The following is a 20800-nucleotide window of genomic DNA, read 5'->3' as shown; positions in this document are numbered from 1 at the left end:
AAGGGAAAAGCGAGGTAAAGTCACACTTTACCTTAGTATCTCTACGAGAGCTGATATGCTAGTTATAATGAAATGGGTTGGATTTTTTTTTCTATATCTTTGATACTTTAAAATGTTCGAACCACGCTTGCAGCAACTCTTAGTGTGGAACATTGCAACCACAGTTAACGGATTTGCATTTTTCCAATAATGTGCTGTATACAATGCATATGAACCATCCGTATACTGAATTTTATATGAAATACGAAAAAAGCAATTAAATTACAGTGAGTAAAAAATATACATATCCGTTAATTGAGTCCTCTTGCAACTTTTTCTAAGGATTAATTAGTTCTAAATATTAAACACATTTAGTTAAATGATATCCTTTTATTCAGGCTGAAAGAAAAAATTGATCTGTGTGGCATATTTCGAACCAACAATTAAAAGACTTCAAAAACTCCATAAAAAAAAACAATTAAACAAATGAATGAAGTTCCATTATAGATTAAGAACAGAATGGATAATGGGTCAATTAAGGACAGGATGGATAAGGGATCAATTTTAAGTGATTATATGTATGCTTATAACAATCAGTCAACGACACAGTAACCTTTAAACAGCAATTAAACCAAAAAAACACATGGACATTTACAATTAATTTGATTCGTATTCATAGATTTGGGGAAGAAATAAGAAAATACCTAAAATCAAAATGGATGATGATGACGACGAAGACAACGACGGTTTTTATGAATTTAAATCAAACGGTGACAAACAAAATTTTTTTTTATGTTCGTTTGCAACGTGTAAGCTAGTAGTTATCATGTTGTGTGTTTTTTTTTTTTTCCCAAATACAATTAAATTTATTCGTTATCGAAGTTCGATCCCCTTTTATGGACATTTATTTTATTTACATTGATTACTTATTTATACATTGCAACCTGTAAATTTGCTTAAGCAGTAAAACTTAACTAAAAAAATGAAAGCGATACTGAACTTACAGGTATGCGATATTGGCATCTATCTCCTGGTGTTTCTATAAGACTTAAACTTTATAACACACGGGGACAATTTATCAGCAATCTAAACGGTAGAACTTGACAATCATGAACTAACAGTTGTGAACAGATATTAATGACGGCGTTATTCTTAGATGAACGGAAAGCTGAAGATGATGTTGTGACGCGAATCCGCTAATATGAAGTGTATTACTACCTAGTTTATATATTAGCAAGTTAGCAATTTTTAGCATGGTTTTAGAAAGACTCCGAGATAATTATGGCTTATCGCTATTTTACGAAATTGTCCTTTGATCTTACTGACAGATAATTTCCTTTCTCAGCACAGTAGTGTGATATGAAAAATGATCGCTAGAAACTAAGGGCGTACGTGGCGTTGTCAATGAAATTAACAACGTCGCCATAGGTAAAATAGCGATAAACAGATTATCATTGGTCATCTCAACTCGACTGCTTTTCTCACTTTCGCCGTACCGGCTCAAGCGAGAACATCAATCTCGTTGAGATGACCAACGATAATCTATAGTATCAGGTATTGTTTCATTCGTACACGTGTTATTGTTGTTATCAGTGTGATAGCCTCGGAGTTAAGTGCTGTTTTTCTAACCTGCCTTTTTTTAAACGTTGTTCTGTATAATGTTAAGGGAGCTACCATTTGATTTTTAGGGGGGGGGGGGGGGGGGCTAGGATGAAATTTGAAAAAAATAGGCAGGACAGGAGTTTTGAGTAAAAAAAAGACAGGATGAGATACTTGCAAAAAAAAGACAACTCTCCGCCACAGAACAAATGACATAGACGGTTAGCAACTATAGGTCACCGTATCACCTTCAACAATGAGCAAAATCCATACCGCATAACAAACTATAACAGGCCCCAAAATGACAAATGTAAAACAATTCAACTCCCCGATGATAAAACTAACGAACTGATTTATGTAATAAAACAATAAACAACAAATATGATAAACAGCAACAAACGACAACCAATGAATTACAAGCTCCTGACTTGCGACAGGCACATGCAGAATTGGGCGGTGTAAAACATGTTTGCAGGTGCGTTAACCCTCCCCTAACCTGGAACAGTGGTATAACAGCACAACATAAGAACAAACTATAGAAATTTTACTCAATAGCTGTGCCTTTGGGTTGCTGTCCAATAGATATAGAGTCAAAATCTCGATGTTGTTATATTTGATAGTTACACAAATACTCTTCAGGGGTCTATTATTAAAAAAAAATTTTGTTGTTGTGTTGCTGTCTTGCAGTTTTGTGTATGCCTATTTATTAGGTTGAATTATTAATGGATTGGACTTTATTTGAAATGTATGTGTGTACCCTTACGCGTTAAAGGAATCTAAAACGTAAACAAGCAATAAAACATTCAGCAAATTGATAAAAAAAATCGATATGACCACTAAAAATATATTTTGGTAAAATGATAATGTTATATTCCTTACCAGTACGACGAGATGTAAACTTTCCCCCGCCATGTATCCATTCCCTGTTGTATTATTATTAGACAAGGTGTTGTTCATGGTAACCACTCATAATGATAACTATTATTTACTTTGTATATGAAAGGCAATATTTGAATTCGTGGTAATATCAAAAGTTAAATACAAAATAATGATCTGGTATTCGGTATAAAAAGGCTAATATTTCCTAAGTCTATATTATACAAACTATAATTAAAGTATGTATACTGGAAGCACTACAGTTTGAGAAAGTTAAACAAACACTGAAGACTATTTCAATGATTAACTTTTGTGGCTACTATTGTTAGTTAAACAAACATTTTTACATTTGAAGGTACTTAACCTGGACTATTTTGTTACCTAATTAGTTTGAGTTTACAGAACAACGTGACATTTGTAAAAAGTGTCATAACTGACAATGCTGTAAATAATTTGTTATGTAATGACAGTGAGGTGAACTAGGGCGAAAATAAAAATACAATTCGACACTAAACACACACACAAACATACAAAACTTAGCATCCTAATATATAGCTCAGCTCAGCCTATCAAATTTATCGAACATGAATTACAAAAGAGAGACGAAAGATACCGAAGGGAAATTCAATAGTCAAAAACAAACTGACAATGCCAGAGCCAAAAAAAAAACGAAAAACGATAATAAAAACAAACAATAGTATACAAAACACAACCAAAATTTAGTAACAAGAAGCCCGGTAAATACTTAATTAAAAATAACATTAATTACATAAATTGAGCAACAAGATAAATGCTAATGTTGTATTAAGTGTTTTTGAAGAGTGAGCAGTCTCCTGCTCCAAAGTATATCTATCACCCGTCGTGTGTTCCAATGACGAGACATTCGGTCAGAAATAATAAATGAAGGAAAGGATGACGGGATAATGTGTACGTAAAATAAAACGTCAATCTGTCACACAAATATTCTTTGATGGTAATCTAAGTCACGTTGGCACCCGACAACTTGTAAATTTATCTCAACTTGCAAAACTTAAAATAGTTCGGATAACGCAGTCAGAGGTTTCTAATTCAAAGAATTTACAATGCAAACACGTGAATAAAAAACAAATATATTTGTATTTGTTTCCTCGTATGATAAAGTCCGCGTGAAATGCAGTATGGTGAACGATCATAAATTTAGTTAAAACATGATAGTTTAAATTTCCGTTTTTTTGCAAAAAATGTAGTTTTAAATGTGTTACTATTAATTTGACTAACCTTTGACAATATCATCAGATACAATGCTGTAATAAACAGTTTCTGTATGTATTACTCTTTAATGTAGCAATGTAAACGCACGAGCTTACGTTACTATGAACTATCATACAACGTGTTTTATCTCTTTAATCACGGAATTTAGACTTTAATAAAAAACGATACATAAAATCTCATAAAATTATGAATATCAAAACTAATACCTATGGTATTAAAAGCCTACAGATAACGTCTTCTATATGTCTATAACGTAACATTTAATCATTTGTTGTCCGTAGTACGAAATGTTTGTGAACATTAATATGGACCGAAACAATAGATCTTTGAGCTTTTAACAAGATTGTGTTATTTTCACGATCATTTTCGATGGAAATTCATATAATTGCCAACGGTATTCTTAAATTGAAGTAACACTTTATAAATTTGGTGTACGTGTGATTTAATAGCTCAAACCTATAAATTTAAAAGTAAATGATATATAACTTGGAAAATGAAAACACATTATCCTAATTTTAACCAGCTTGACTCAAACTCTAAACTTAAAACTATTTTAGATCCCAATAAAGATATTTTGTCTAGTGTCGTAGGCTATATAAAGCAATACATGGAATTGCGAAAATAAGGTCCACATTGGTCAATTACCTATATACTTATATGTATATTATTAATATTAACTTGACTTGTTTAGCACTTTTTTCATGTATTGTATGTTTCTTGTGTATATTATGTTTGCATTTTAACCCGTCAGGGTTTTACCTTTTTTGCAATAATATAAATACTTGAATACTTGATGAGCTATATGACTAAAAGTAACAGCCATAACTGTACGAAATCAGATAGTACAAGTATATTGTGATACGGTTTTATTTATTATATTTACAGACTTTTACTTATATCTGTTTTTTTTTGCGTCTATAAATACAATATATACTGAAATGAATTTCGACTTATTCAATTTTTAATAAATCCGCCATGATAAAGCCAAGGTCACTGAAAATGTGAAAGTGGAGTCAATCGTCAAAAAAGCAAACAATTTTGAATAAAAGAAGTTGTGTGACATATTTTAATGAGACAGCATCCTAACGACAATAAAAGACAATTAGAGTTAAACGTGCAGTCTTAAATACGCAGGTAACTTTACGACAATACTGTCAGATTGGGACTGGATTCCCCTACATTACCGGTAGTATAATCCCAGTAAATTATGTAACTATTCCACTACATTTGTTCATGGCGGATGAAAATGTTTACAAACTGTGATGAACATTAAATGTAAAATTAAAAAAATCTAAAAAAACATGGATTCCAGATATGTTATATGATCCTGTCGTATTCCTTTGGAGGGTCCCTAGTGCATCTGCACTTTTAAAATTTAGACACCAGATAAGGTAACCTCTGACCTCCCTGTCAACGCAACCAAGGTAGAAGGATTTAAGCATATATTGTGTCAATAATCATTCACTTCTAAAAACTTAACACCGTTATAAATCTTATGTCAATCAATGTTAGTTCCCTCCGCGATATCTCATGGATTTATTGATAAAATAGATGTATAATCTAATAATTTTCCATGATTCGGCACGACTATTGAACTATATATATAACGTGTTGTCATCATACAAATAGCAGAAGAAATATATCACATGAAAAGCACAAAGTTATTGTACATTGCACTCTGTAAATGTACCTTCCACTCTGTAAATATTTGCACTCTACAAATAATTTCAATTGTAAAGAACCTTTAATTTCCATTTCCAAAATAGAAAAAAAAAACGTATTTCATATGTCGCGCGACGCTATTATTTTTTGTTGTCTCGACTGGGAGGAGTGTAACTATATCCTGATAGCTAGTTTTCCTTTAATGTTTTTAGCAAGACCACCAATACTAGTATTGGTCTGTTTTCGGTAGTAGTTGTCGGTACAAAACTATTACCTTGTAAAAACAAAATTCCAAATTTTCAAACACGTTCAAGATTTAATTCTTGTTAGAGGCGGATTTAGAGGGTTAGGATGGACGGGCCCCATATGGAGCTAAATTTATGATTAATGCAGACTTTTTACCTGTACCACTCCAAATATTGTCTAATTTGGGGCCCCCTTTTTCAAAAGATAAAATATAAAAGGAAAGAAAGGGGTATCTATCCGTGACACAAAATCAGTACATGCACAGGAAAAAAAAACACAAAAAGGCAAAGGAACAGCTCTTTTATTGCATGTCTTCATCTCAAAGTCACAGCGAGGCCTTCAACACGATTCAAAAACTCTCATCTCACTCCAAGTTTAAGTCGGCCCCTAGAACCGGTTTGAGCGGAATTCTTTGCAAGCTAACGATCACGCCAAAACTGTTATAACGCATTTATTGTTACCCATGCATCACTTGCACTGGTGAAGCACCTGATATGAAACTTGTCCTATGACACTTTTGGGAGTATCGTTGTAGAAATTATACAATATTACCCATAACTTTGTTCACCTTTGCAACATAGTTGACTCAATATAGTATGATAACAAAGAAATTAAAAAAAAACATGTATTTTATTACTTTCAGTGGTCTATGTAATATCTAATAAAGTATTATAATGGTTTATTTAAAGTCTATAGCAGTCAATGTTAGTTCTTCTAAAGATATTGAAACGTTAAATGTGTACTGATAAATCTATATGTATTATTATATCAGTTATGTACTCTTTAGACATTTTGCAGCATTTTTTTTTCGAGAAATATAAATATCTTTATAAATGATTATAATTATCTTTTACGACCATATTTGATATTCAAATACAATTTTAATTATCTTTTAAAAAGGCCAGTTTATTTAATAGATATTGAAAAGACATCTTCAAAGTATAAATATGAAAACAGTATTTCTTTAAAGAGACAACTTTTTTATTATGTTAAAGGCCATTACCATTTTAATAAGTTAGAATACAACATATAAAAACGTTTTTGATAAAAAATAGATAATAAGATTTGGTAAATTGTATATGTACTTTTAAATTTCTACATTGACGCAACTAAATATTTTTTTTTCAAATGAATATTATCTCATTAATTGACAAGACCATACACATCAATATCATATATTTGTACTGAATTTCATATCAAATTAATGTCATGATTCACAACCAGCGAGCTCATATCTTAAAAGGTTTCGTGTTAACTAAATTTCAAGCACGTAGTCCTATTTCAATGATATAACAGATTCCAAAACCAACAGTATAGACAAGACAACAAAACCAATAATACCGTATCAAACAGATTCGCTGTCACTGAAAGCAAGCTCGAAGTTCTAAACCTGATGAATTTGAAAAAAAAAATGTCGTCCTACACTCTAATATCGGCAGCTGTACTACAAGAAAAAAGAAAGGATATGGGGTATCCATCCAGGACATAAAATCAGTTCAAGCACAACAAAACATACTTAAAGCAAATGAACAGCGTTTTTATTGCTGTTCTTCATCTCACAGTTTTAGAAAGATTTTTTACATATACCATGTTTGTTTGATGCACGTGAAATATACCATATCAGCAGATCTGACCTATAGCGCAGAACATTTGATCAAAATAACAAATAAAATATATTTATAGATTTGATCGTTGTACAAAACAATATAAATATTCATATATTCAGGAAAAGGAAACTTTCAAACTTTACACAAATATTAAATCATACATTAGAAACATTAGATTAAAAAATACTTTTGAAAATTGACCAGGTGCATTGTATCAATTGTCATAATTGATAAAACTATCGTCGACATAAAGGGCTTCAAATATTGCTGTTAACATTGCAAACATCAATGTTTTTTGTTCAAGACGTCACGATAAGGGACCGATACAATCGATACTGGGGCGTCTAGCTGCAACGGCATAGCGAACGAGTTACAAAATATACACAGGGTCAAAAGGTACATTAACAATAGGGAACAAAAGTTTATTTTTGTAAATTTTAGTATAGACTTTCTTTTTCCTGTAAACAGAAATATCCAAATAAAAAAAGGACAATTTATGTTCATATAAGATTTACTTTATGTCAGTTTTCTTATATATACGTGTACGTATTACCCAAATGAGAAACAATTAAAACCGCTTTAAAATTTTGTATTTTTTTGTCACATACTGATACAAGGTGCTTCTATTTTGGCAAAGATGTCTGAAGCAACATTTATATGATAAATGCTATAAATGGAGAAATGAATTCCAAACAATTGGAATAATTGGTATCCTCTTTACGAATATTTGCAACAATTTATGCACACATTATGATCTGAATTTACAGTAGTACACTAAAAAGAGAGAACTTGTTACTTGCTGTCACGATTAACAGATACTAGAATAGAGAATGGAGAATGTATCAAAGAGACAACATCCCTACCAAAGAGCAGAAAACAGCCAAAGCCACCAATTGGTTTTCAATGCAGCGAGACAATCCCGCACCAGGAGGCGGCCTATAGCTGGCCCCTAAACAAAAATATATACTATTTCAGCAAAATGGACGCCACACTAAGCTCCGAAACATACAAATGAACCAAAATTTTAAAAAATACACAATATTAACAAAGGCTGAAAGTCTAAAAGCAAAAAATGCAACGTGCATGGTTAAACATTTTTTGTGAGATTTCAACCCCGGCTCCCCCTATACCTTAGCCAATATAAAATAAACAAACTCGCAACAAAACGCACAGTAAAACTAAGTATAATATAACTTTTAATGTAATAGAAAATTTTACATTTCTATCACCTACCACTATAAATCTTATTCTATAAAGTTAAAAAGTGAATCACTTACTGTTCATTTTCTGAGGGTTGTTTTTCCGACTGTTCCTCCACTTGTGGAATTCCTTCCAACGGAATAACAGTCGGGATCTGTAGCTCCGGGGTCGATACAGTAATATCGGGGATCCAACTTTCATCCATATTTGATAAGAAATGTAATTCGACACTTTTTCAATATGATCTCATATTTATGAAAATTGATATTTCATAACATGTAAATTATTGCTGATAACACTGTACACTTCATTGTTCCCTGATTACGTTTCAAAGAAATATCATAAGATAAAAATCATTTAATTATGTCAAGTTTATAAAACCAAGCAAAATAAATTTACAACATCATAAACTGTGTTTATATAACTACAATGTGTAACTCCACCAAAACACTGAAGTCGGAGTCCTGAAGAAACAAGTTCAATGAAGTAGCAGCAATTTAAAAACATAGAACCAATTGGATTTAAGATCCGTCATCTCATATACTACTTGGAAAGCAGCATTTTAAAGTTTTAAATTAATTTGTAGATTTAAATGATTACGGAAGCTTTTGCTATCAGTTAGAGCGATGAACTTAGCTCTACTTTACGACGTTGTAAATACATTTATCGAGCCATAACTGTACACTTGAACGTAATTATGGTTTACTTGTAATATCCAAACATATATCCCTACAAATCCAAGCGATAAATACCTTTCATGGCATTTAGTGAAGCACCCTTCAAATTATATAGTATACAATGATAAACATGTATATAGCCTCTGTTATAAACGTAAGACCACGCCTTGTGTCAAAGAATTCAAATTAAACTTTATAGAATGTGCAGTTAGTTACTTCGTCTTTTGTTACTGTGTTTATAATATACTGTTTCTCGTAAAAATTATATGATATTAAAACGCGATAATAGTAATTTATACAGTATCGTGAAGGGTCAGATTTCTATTTGAAATTAAATTACTGCATGCTTCTGCACCGACCATTTATCTTTTTTGTGATTGAGTGCGAGATGGGGCAGTTTTTTTTCTCAACTGGACAAACAATTTGTTATTGATTTTTATCAACAACAATTATTTTTAATGATTAACAGGATATGTTGTGATAAAACCTCATCATTTGTAAGCCAGGAATAAAATTACGTAGTCACGTTAGGAGCTATATGTTTAACCAAAAGGTACCTAGGTTAATGGGGTACACGTCAACGGGACATCTACCCAACGACACAAATAACCAAACATCATCAAGAGGGCAACATACAGTCTTCGACAATAGAAAGGTGTCTATACGACATGCCAGGCTGTGAATTGTAAATCAAAGATCTTGTGTTTTTGTTGTCAATAAAATGTATTATATAAAACTCATTGAATATTCCAGACCCCAAGGATTGACCGGGATATAGAAATATGCTCATCCCTTTTTCATCTTCCGACCGGCAGTTAAACTCTTGATAAAGTTGTGCGTCCGTTTTGGCTGTGCGGAATGTATAAAATAGAGGACACTGCCGGTGAAAATGGAGACGTTTAATCCAATGCCTCGTGCCATGCTCTATCTACACGTCAAATAACCCTTGCAACAACTCTATGTAGGGTTCGTAGATGGTCTATTGCAAGCCTAAATATATGTCGCTATCAACTATACTCTTATCTTCCAATGGCAGTCCAAATTTCCTGTCCTTCATCATCCCGGTCGATCCCAATTACAGGACATGCCGATTGTATGTATTGTAAATTTGTTTTCATAATGACAGCCATGGAAAATTATTATTTTTGTAAAAAAAAAAGAAGTTTTTAAAGTTTGTACACTATAATTTGTCTGTTCCTCTTCTGTTTTTTTTTTTTTGCTATGTTGGTGTTTGTCGTTCTTTTACTTATTGTACATGGACTCCCTCCGACCCCCCCCCCCCCCCCCCCCAACCCAAAGGGCATCTGATCCCCCCTTTTTTTAATAAAAGATCTATACTTCTCTACATTATTATTATCTCCTTGGTAAGTTTGGGACGTCGACGATATCCACTTTAAAGAACAGTATACATTTTTAATACATCAGAATAGATATTGTTTGTCCTAACTAAAATAAATTAACACACAAATGTAAAATACCGGGTTTAACTAATCAAAGCATAGTCTGGCATTGCTCTGACGTCTGACGATCTTTTTAAAGACTTGATGGGTGTCCCAGACATTTGAGAATTATCGTACTAGTCAAAGCACAGTCCGGATAAGCATAGGTAAACAATAAGTAAATAGATATTGTATAATTATAAACAATTAATGACCAAACAAGAACAAAACACTGTTATAGATTTATGTAGAGAAAATAGATTATCTACTTCTATCAAATAATTTGCGTTAAAAAGAATGCAAGTCTTCCACAGTACACTAAGTCAGCCTTGAGATAAATATTTGAGTAACACCCCAGTACAAAGACATATTGTTCCTAAGAACTATTTTAAATACAAGGTGTAATATGTACCGGATACTTAAGAAACTTTATTATTTTCTCCAACACATTTGTGATTTAATCTTCTCTCATTTTTTAAGGTTTCCAAGTTGAAAAGTATCCTATCTAAATTACAAATCTTTTCTCCTGTTCGTTTTAACAACATTAATGACGTACATGGCATCTAATTAAAACTTACATAGAACAACCGCACGCAATAGGCTTGCATAGACATGCATATAGTAATGTGCCGCAATTGTCATGAATTAAAGATAACTACACGAAATTTTCCATTTTGGCCGAAGTATCAGTCGAGACTCTCATATCAAGCTCGATGGCTGATGCCAAAGATGATACGGAAATTACATCTATTTATCATATTATACTAGTATTTGTAATTACGAAAACCATTCTTTTGATTTGTTTACGACCTTTTGATTTTCGGAGAGGGGCGATTTTTTTTCGCTGACGGAATTTATTTTAAGCTGTTGCCAGGCATGCTTATTTATTTCTCGACAATTTTCGGTTTTTACAGTTATATCCTGCATTTTGTGAGGCGGGATATAAATTAGCTTCCAGTCTTGGCCTATTTTCAGTGTTTACCAGGCAAGCATAATCATTACCACAATCTTGCAATGTGTTTCTTTGTTTACCTCCACATACTTATACATATTAAACTGATGCGCCTGCGCCAGTCGCTTATCAAATGGCAAAATCAAAAGCTTAATCACACCAAACGAATGGAAAACAACTGGCACATTCATGATTTACAATGACCTGACTCAAATGCAACTTGTACGGTTGTATTCGGTTTAATGACAACCATGATTATTTTAAACGTACGTTTGTCAAACGGGAAAGAAAAAAGAATGATTTCATGAGGTTAAGTGCCTACCATAATAGAAAAAGGGCATCCATCCATGACAAAAAATCAGTACATGCACAGCAAAAAACACACAAAAAGCAAAGAAACATCTTTTTTATTGCTGTTTGTCATCTCAAAGTCACAGTGATCCTTCAACACGGAGCAACACAAAAAAAAACTCTCAGAATGGATTAGCTTCAGATCTACGCATCTCTGTTTTTGTGTAAATAAAATCACCGTAGGATTGAAATGAAACCTTTCGTTTGAGTTAATCACTGGTTTCTGAATCTTTATTATTTTGTGTATTTTGTGGACTATTGTTTATTTGTATGTATTGTTTTTTCTCTCTCTCTTTTGGACAAATATTGTGATGTCAGTTTTAAATTTCTTCAACTTATGGTTTTTTGATTGCCTGTTGGTATCTTTGACAAAACTTTTCGGAACTTTTGATTGCTCCTTGGTATCTTTGACAAAACCTTTCGAAACTTTTGATTATCCCTTAGTATCTTTGACAAAACCTTTCTAAACTTTTGATTGCCCCTTGGTATCTTTGACAAAACCTTTCGGAACTTTTGATTGTCCCTTGGTATCTTTGAAAAAACCTTTCGGCACTTTTGATTGCCCCTTCGTATCTTTGAAAAAACCGTTCGGAACTTTTGATTGCCCCTTGGTATCTTTGACAAAACCTTTCGGAACTTTTGATTGCCCCTTGGTATCTTTGAAAAAACCTTTCGGAACTTTTGATTGCCCCTTGATATCTTTGACAAAACCTTTCGGAACTTTTGATTGCCCCTTGATATCTTTGACAAAACCTTTCGAAACTTTTGATTGCCCCTTGATATCTTTGACAAAACCTTTCGGAACTTTTGATTGCCCCTTGGTATCTTTGACAAAGCCTTTCGGAACTTTTGATTGCCCCTTGGTATCTTTGAAAAAACCTTTCGGAACTTTGATTGCCCCTTGGTATTTTTGACAAAACCTTTCGGAACTTTTGATTGCCCCTTGGTATTCAACTTCGTACTTTATTTGGCTTTTCAAATTGTTTGATTCGAGCGTCACTGATGAGTCTTTTGTAGACGAAACGTGCGTCTGACGTACGAATTATAAGCCTGTTATCTTTGAGGAGTCCCCCCCTTTTTAGTCATATTTTTACAGTGGATTTGTATTCATACCATGCAAATATTTTCATCGCATCGTGTAAGTTGATAAGCTTATTTCTGAGTAACTGGTCAAATATAAATGTATTAGTGAAGAACATACAATGATTTATAAGGATAAATGAAATTTAAATATTGCACAAGTATATTTTAGTAATTTGATAATATTCTCACGGTTGTCAGAGGCCTTACACCTTATACAATCTAATTCATCATTGATTTTCACCTCGGCAATCTCTATAAAATCGTATCAAATTTATATAAAATGAATTTTTGAATGATTTTTCGGTTGATTTCAATTTTCATTGAAAATATGTTCTACGTAACAATGCGGTTGTTATTCTTTGTAAAGCTTAGATCACTTCGGTGCTTTTCTGATTTTTACTTCTAAACCAATGATAATTTGACGGAACGAGGTACAGAATGTCAACATAAACATGATGAATTGATATCTGAATACATTTCAGTATGTATTTGGCGAATTTTCAAATGACATGATTGATTTTCTGAAATTAAAAAACCACCATACCTAAGCTGTATTTAGGATGTCATGTTGAGCTAAACTTGAACAAAATAACAATGCAATCTTCAACAATTACATGTAAATATTAAAACAAGACATGTTGAAGTATGTGGGTCTATCCATATTGATTAAATGATCGATCTTACAACAGACTTGTCATCATGTCAGATTAAAACAGTTTGATTAATGATCGGAGAAGATTTTACTTTAGATTACTGTAAAACGTCTTAATGACTAAGCATTATTTTTTTTGGCGAAACAAGCTACATATAATTTTACCAAACAATATGTTTTTGTCATTCAGTCTAAATTATTTGATTCAAATTAATGATCTATATAAAAATGTATAAAACAGTCCTTATTTGTAGCTTGTCACCAAATACAACGTGTTACTTGCTAAGTCGTTCAAAGAACTCTTAAAACATCCCTTTTATAGATACGCAATAGTGCTGAAAGTGGTGTTAAACACCAATCAATCAATCAATCAATCAATCCCCTTTAATAGCGGATCTCTTTGAATTTTCTATTTAATGTATAGGTTAAACTTATTTGCCTTTTCGTATATACTCTTGGTCATACATTTGCCTGTCCCTAGCGTTTGATTGCTTACTGGTATTTTCTTATTTTAAGGGACAAGATATAGGAAAGTAAGAAATGTGACAACTTCGAAAATAAAATCCCGACTGGAGTTATAGTGCTACCAAATAAACGAGATATACTCATCGATGTAACATTTAATTCTAGATGCAGGAGAGGGTTCGGTGCTCCCAATGGCCAAAAATTGTGTTCGAAATAATTTTTCATTTTTTTTTCTACTACGGCGGTTGATCCTTTTTATTACGATTGGCACCTCCGCCCCTTTTAAAATTCATAAACTACATAAATGATGGTAAATGTGATTTCTAAAAAATGGGGAAAAGGTATCACGAAAACAATTAAAAATGGGGAAAAGGTATCACGAAGACAACTAAAAATGGTAAGTAGAAGAAAGAAATACATCACTATGACCGAATGACGAAAAAACGAAATATAGCACATAAACTCAATACTCAGAAAACTAATTATTGGGCAATATGGGTATTACAAATAACCAGTGGTAAGCTCGGTGCTCATGACGTGTAGAAACGCACTTTTAATGATACCCTGTTAAAATCGATGGTACATCCATCTTCCTTAAGGCAACAGGTACTTAATCTTATTCTCGTGTATTGAATTAAAGAAATAACACCATGTCATTATGATATATAAAGTATGTTTAATCATTCACTGGCATAACACTAAAATATAAACCATCCAAAACAAACAGAACAAGCTCAATCAATGGCTATTATATTATATGTAGTTTTCAAAAAGTATCTCATTCTGTTTACCATACAAAGACAAATTATAAATATATTTCTCTGTCAAATGATCGAAACTTACAGAGAATAATCTTAGAGAACATTTCAAATATTCTTATCTTACAAAACCAAAAGGACCTGTGTTCAAAACTGCGTCACAAAGATATTTCTAAAACAATAAACGTGCAAAAATAACAGAAGATCTTGGAATAGTCGGATGTAATTAATACATAATTGGTTAACGATTGTCTTTTAATTTGAGGTCTTTATTACGAACGGAAGAAGGATTCGTGTTAAAATGCAATTGAATCAAAGTACAATAGTATGATTACATGTTGTTTTGGGGAGATTTAGTACAATACAGACATTCATTATTTATAAAGAGACTATATATATCATAGCAACGGCAAACCAATATAATTGGTATTTGCTCAGATATACAACAATACACAATGTCTTCCAGAGATATTCAACACCATACCCAAGTTGAATTTTTTCCTTTTTTGTATCGGTCTGATGAGTTAAGCCTTTTACAACTGATTTTTATAGTCTGTTCTTATGTTGTGCTGGTACATCACTGTCCCAGGTTAGGGTAGGGTTGAGCGCTCACAAACATGTTTAACCCCGCCACATTCTTTATGTGCCTTCCCAAGTCAGGAGCCTGTAGTTTAGTGGTTGTCGTTGGTTCATGTTTGCCATATTTGTTTTTCGTTAATTGTTTTGTTATGAATTAGGCCGTTAGTTTTCTCAATTGAATTGTTTCATATTTTTCATGTCGGGGCCTTTTATAGCTGACTATACGATATGGGTTTTTCTCATTGTCGAAGGGCGTACGCTTGCCCATAATTGCTTAATTACACCCACTTTATTTAACTTTGGTGGATAATTGTCTCATTGGCAATCATACCTCATCTCCTTATTTTTCAAGATACCAATATTCAACAGTTCACAAATTCCAGAATATGAATGATATAATCACAAACCTTTCTATCAAAATCTGAGTAAAGACTGATTTTCTTACATTGAATTCTTTATGAATTAAAATGAGATGTCTGTCTGTTTTGTACCCAATGACAAATTACATTCAATGCTTTTTTTTCATTGGCCTCGATCTAAAACCTCCATATTTTCTACTATCTTATAAAGGAAAACTAAAATGCACCCTTTTTATTTTCACCGAATCTTTCTTGCTGTTATCAGATGTTTATTTTTTTAATCTGCAAATCTAATTTATCGGTATACTAAACCGACTTTATACTATACGTGTCAATAAAGACAAAATTTCAAACAACTTTTTGATAAAATACACATTCAACTTCCTATATATCTAAATTAAACTAAACTATGTACAAATAGAACACTTGTTTCAAGGTTTACTCTATTAAAGTGGCTTTTAACAATACTTTACTTTGTTGTAAACTATGATATAGCAGTCTTTATATATTGCCTAGTGTTATAGGCTTGTTACATTGACTGGCGCATATAGGGATTAAATATACGTTCTATTGTAAACATACCTTCACCGTGCTATGAATGAAGCTTTGTGATCAAATGTACCCCGAGACGATACATTTTTTGACATTTTCCATTGCTCTTGTTTATTGTTTTAATTTCAATCGTCTATATTGCCCTAACTTTAAAACTTATCTTGAATTACTTTAACATTGAACTGTTTAAGAATATCAAGGGACAATGTACGGGCTGATACTGATACCTGTCACCTGGTACAATCGAGACCACAAAGAAGCCTTTTATATTACATTCAAAATATTCATCATGAAAAAGGACCAATATATTCTCACCTCTTTTTATTTCTACCATCGTAGGTTCCCAAAGTTTATTATTTGATCATGGTACTATCACCAATACCACCGGTTGCGACGAAACAATACTCTTATACTTACAAAGCACACCTAAGTAAAGGGTAAATGGAAAGTGAATTTGACATAGAAAACTATTTGTGTTAACTACACACGTCTCCTATTCAATATTTTGACTGACCACACCTTCCACTGAAAAAAATGTCCCATGTTGTAATGTTCTTGATTATAAACATAGTTTGGACAATTTAAACTATCGTAAATGTTTATGGGTCTGTCTCAATTGTTGTCTTTGTCTCTTATAAATAAAACGTTATGCGTGCTACACACCAATGAGACAGCAAGCACAAAGAATCAAAAACTACAATGAAATGACATCAAAAGGTCCAAATAAATTCTTCAAAAATGGGTGTCAATAGATATAAGAAGATGTGGTATGAGTGCCAATGAGACAACTCTCTATCCAAGTCAAAATTTATAAAAGTAAACCATTATAGTTCAAAGTACGGTCTTCAAGACGGAGCCTTGGCTCACACCGAACAGCAAGCTATAAAGGGCCCCAAAAATTACTAGTGTAAAACCATTCAAACGGAAAAACCAACGGTCTAATCTATATAAAAAACGAGAAACGAGAAACAATTATGAACCACATCAACAAACGACAACTACTGAACATCGTATTCCTGACTTAGGACAAGTGCAAACAAATGCAGCGGGTTTAAACGTTTTAATGGTACCAAACCTTCACCCTTTTATTTCTTGTTTTATTTCAACTTGGTGTTAAACATCGGTGTTTTAATTCACTTGATATTTTGTATGGAAAAAATAGAGAAAAGACACAAAGGAGGCCATTTAATATATGAGCTGGATAAAGCCAGGGGGTTGATATATAACATTCTCTCATGAGCGGATGTCATTTTCTGTTTACAATATCGTAGATTTAAGTTGCCCCTATCGTGAACTTGCTTAGTTGATTTCAACTTTTCAATTGTCAACTGCCCTTTTCGTGGCAGTAACATATCCTCTGTCACATCTTTTGGCATATACATATCTCAATAATTATCTTATGTTCGTTCATGTTCACAGTATATTAGGAAAACGACTGGAATCGGCACTGCATACGTTTTACGAATTCATTGACCGATGCGGTGTGCCTGTGTCTTAACTCAATAGCGATATGTTTTTGCGGTCTTACATCTTTCGATACCAAAATAATAGCCTGATCTTTAATGATTGTTTTCTATTTCATATATTGTGACATTTTGACCGAGTGTGGATTTGCATTGCGGGTGATGACTGCAAAGCAGAAGACGCTTACCCTGTCGCCGCAACCGGTCTCGGTCATTTCTTTACGGTTTTACCTTTATTTGAATTTTTTAAGGGAATTAAGAGATTTGAACATCGACAAACATACTGTTGCCTCTAATTTCTTGTCGCATTGACCACATTCACTTGTCTTTGAAAAAAAAATTCATATATACTTTAATATAACACGTGTTATATTAAGGTATATGTGAAATATTTTTCTCAGAGACAAGAGCCTGTGGCATTGACCTATATCAGTATCTTTTTTTTCGTACCCGAATAAAGACGACAAATTTTATGACTAAGCTATAAAAAAAATGACTTACAACCTATCTTCCTAAACTAGAGTTGTCTCCCATGTCATTGCTGGTATTGAGCTAAAAGGAAATGTGTATGAACTTATTCTAATGAAAAGATTGGAAATGAGATTTACCACAGATAACAAAGCATAACCTTTATATTTTCCTTGGTTACAACATTAAAGTACCATGATTACAATCAATGATTACACTTAATTGAACCTGTATGATAGCGAACTGAAAATATCATTTCCATTGATTTTCAGTCAATTGTATATTTATATTTGAATGCAATGTTCTATATATGCCTATAATGTGGTTAATTTTAGAAGACTGTGCAGAAATACAACTGTGATTAAAAAGCAATGTTACAGAAGGATTAAATACAGGTTAAAAGATTAACACTTTTAATTATAATTAATAAAGTGCCTTGAGTGTGGTACCTCGAACTAGAATATTTTTAGTCATTCTTTGATATACTGCGAAACAAAGAGAAATCAATTTAATCAGAAACAATTGTCCACAGAAATTAGGACTATAGTTTAAGGTCAGGCAAACAGGATATCAAATAGCAACGAGAAAAATTAATTCTGAGTTTTCAAATGATTACCTTGAGGAGCAAGGAGTAATATCGTGTTGAGAATATAGCAATTTCACCATTAGTGTTATATAATGTAAAACTTATTCTCGCATATACTGAGCAAACATTATAGAGGCTTGATAACATTAACGACATCAATGAAAAATTTCTCTGCATTTGTGTGGATTAAAAACAAAACAAAATATTACAATAAAAAGATTATGCAGGTCAAAACTAAGACGTTGATGATTGGCAAATGCGCTCTATAATATGTAAGCCTCTGTACCCCCCCCCCCCCCCCCGAGAATATGATACCAAGGGGATACAAAACCATAAGCCGAGGGAAAAAGACAATGCCATGGCCAATAGAAAAACAAACAAGAAGGACGCCTCCGGGTGCGGGAATTTCTCGCTGCATTGAAGACCTGTTGGTGACCTTCTGCTGTTGTCTGTTCTATGGTCGGGTTGTTGTCTCTTTGACACATTCCCCATTTCCATTCTCAATTTTAAGCGTTGACAAAAACACACTATACAAAAAATTGAGGATTCAGCAACACGAAAAACGACCAAAAACTGGGGTTGAACTCGGGTGCTCCGGAAGGGTAAGGAAGTTGTGACTGAACTCAATGGAAACAATGAAGATCTGCAATTAAAATTCACTTTTAAATACAAGTCTCCTGTTATGTGTTTTTATTTATTTCATTTATTTCGCTACTGTTTTTAACTTCACAGTAGTTAATTACCCTTTTCCAACTGAGTTTGACAGTTTATTATGTTGTATCAACACAGTCCCATGTTACATGTACGAGGACTATTGAAAGCATACAAACATATTAAACCCGGCTACATTGTTTTTATGCCTACCCCAAGTCAATTATAACATGTACAATCCAATGATTGTCCTTTGTTGTTGTCTGTCATATGTTTTAGTAGTATATCTCAAGCTGTTAGTTTTCTCATTTGAATTAGTTTTGTCATATATAGATCTGTTTTTTAAATCTTAATATACGGTATCAATTTTGCTCATTGTTGATGGCTGTACGGTCTGTTCACATCTTCATTCTCTGTTCTATGAATCATAGAAAGATGTCTCATTGGCAATTGTACCACATTTTTACATTTATATTTAGTATAATGTAAAACATTTGTTATCTAACTTACCTTTTGAAATTGTCAAATTCAAAGTCAGTTCCTGATATAAATCATGAAAATTGACTCACAATTTCTAAATTTCACACGCACGATGCACTGCTAACAAATATTAGCATCTCACCTTGACATTTTGGTTACCAGTATATTTTATTAATATTATCCAAAAAGAGATTTCAAAACGAACGCCCAATAGCTGTAAAAAGTAATAATCTGTTTCAAAGATCAAATACACAGATTATAGAACGACAGATTAAATCTAACCGTGTTAATAAGTTTGTGGAATGATTTACACAGTTGGATTTCATATGCAGTAATTAAAACATTTAAAATTAAAAACATTTGGACTATGCATAGTAGACTTTAAACAATAGGCTTATATTTGATTGTCGTAGTTGAGTTTCGTTGATTAATTTAGCAAACAATCGACCGCTGCTTTTTGCTTTTGGATTGTCTACATTTTGTCATGTCGGGTCTTTATAGCCTATAATACATTATTGGTTTTATTCATTGATGCAGGTCGTTCAGTTCGATATAGTTGCTTATGTCTATGTCCTTAGGTTTCCTATGGATATTAGTTTCATAGGCAATCAAACCACATCTCCGTATTTTCAAATTGATATAAAAATGACCAAAGGAGGGAAAGCCATAGACACAGACCAAAGTGAGGGAGAAGACCGAATACAGTTTTGTCTAACGGAACTTGAGGCTTAATTCACACGATAAGATTTTAAATAAACACATCTGGGAATAAATTAATCTTTTAATATAAAAATAATGAGATGTGGTATGGTTGCCAATGAGACAACTATCCACCAAAGTTCAAATGCAAGTTTATTAGTCTATT

At 32.7% G+C, this 20800-nt stretch overlaps 1 protein-coding gene across 3 annotated transcripts in view; it reads right to left on the bottom strand.

The window, feature by feature from the left end:
• Window positions 1-20119, bottom strand: part of LOC127712258 (uncharacterized) — a 44342-nt gene extending 24223 nt beyond the window's left edge. The window contains exons 1-2 of one of the 3 annotated variants that reach the window (XM_052218603.1): window positions 19966-20119; window positions 18252-18302 (exon numbers count right to left, since the gene is read on the bottom strand). Coding sequence is in view for 2 of the 3 variants with exons in the window: in XM_052218601.1 (XP_052074561.1) it covers window positions 8498-8625 (128 nt within the window). In the remaining variant the exon portion in view is untranslated. Of the gene's footprint in view, window positions 1-8497; window positions 9091-18251; window positions 18303-19965 lie in introns of those variants that run through there. The other 2 variants (XM_052218601.1, XM_052218600.1) reach the window with 2 other exon arrangements.
• Between the last annotated feature and the right edge of the window lie 681 nt (window positions 20120-20800).

Source organism: Mytilus californianus, unplaced genomic scaffold (genome assembly GCF_021869535.1).
Source record: "Mytilus californianus isolate M0D057914Y unplaced genomic scaffold, xbMytCali1.0.p SCAF_8, whole genome shotgun sequence".
Classification (NCBI taxonomy): Eukaryota; Metazoa; Mollusca; class Bivalvia; order Mytilida; family Mytilidae; genus Mytilus; species Mytilus californianus.
The sequence above is the reverse complement of the archived record's forward strand: the minus strand, read 5'-3'. Positions and strand labels throughout refer to the sequence as shown.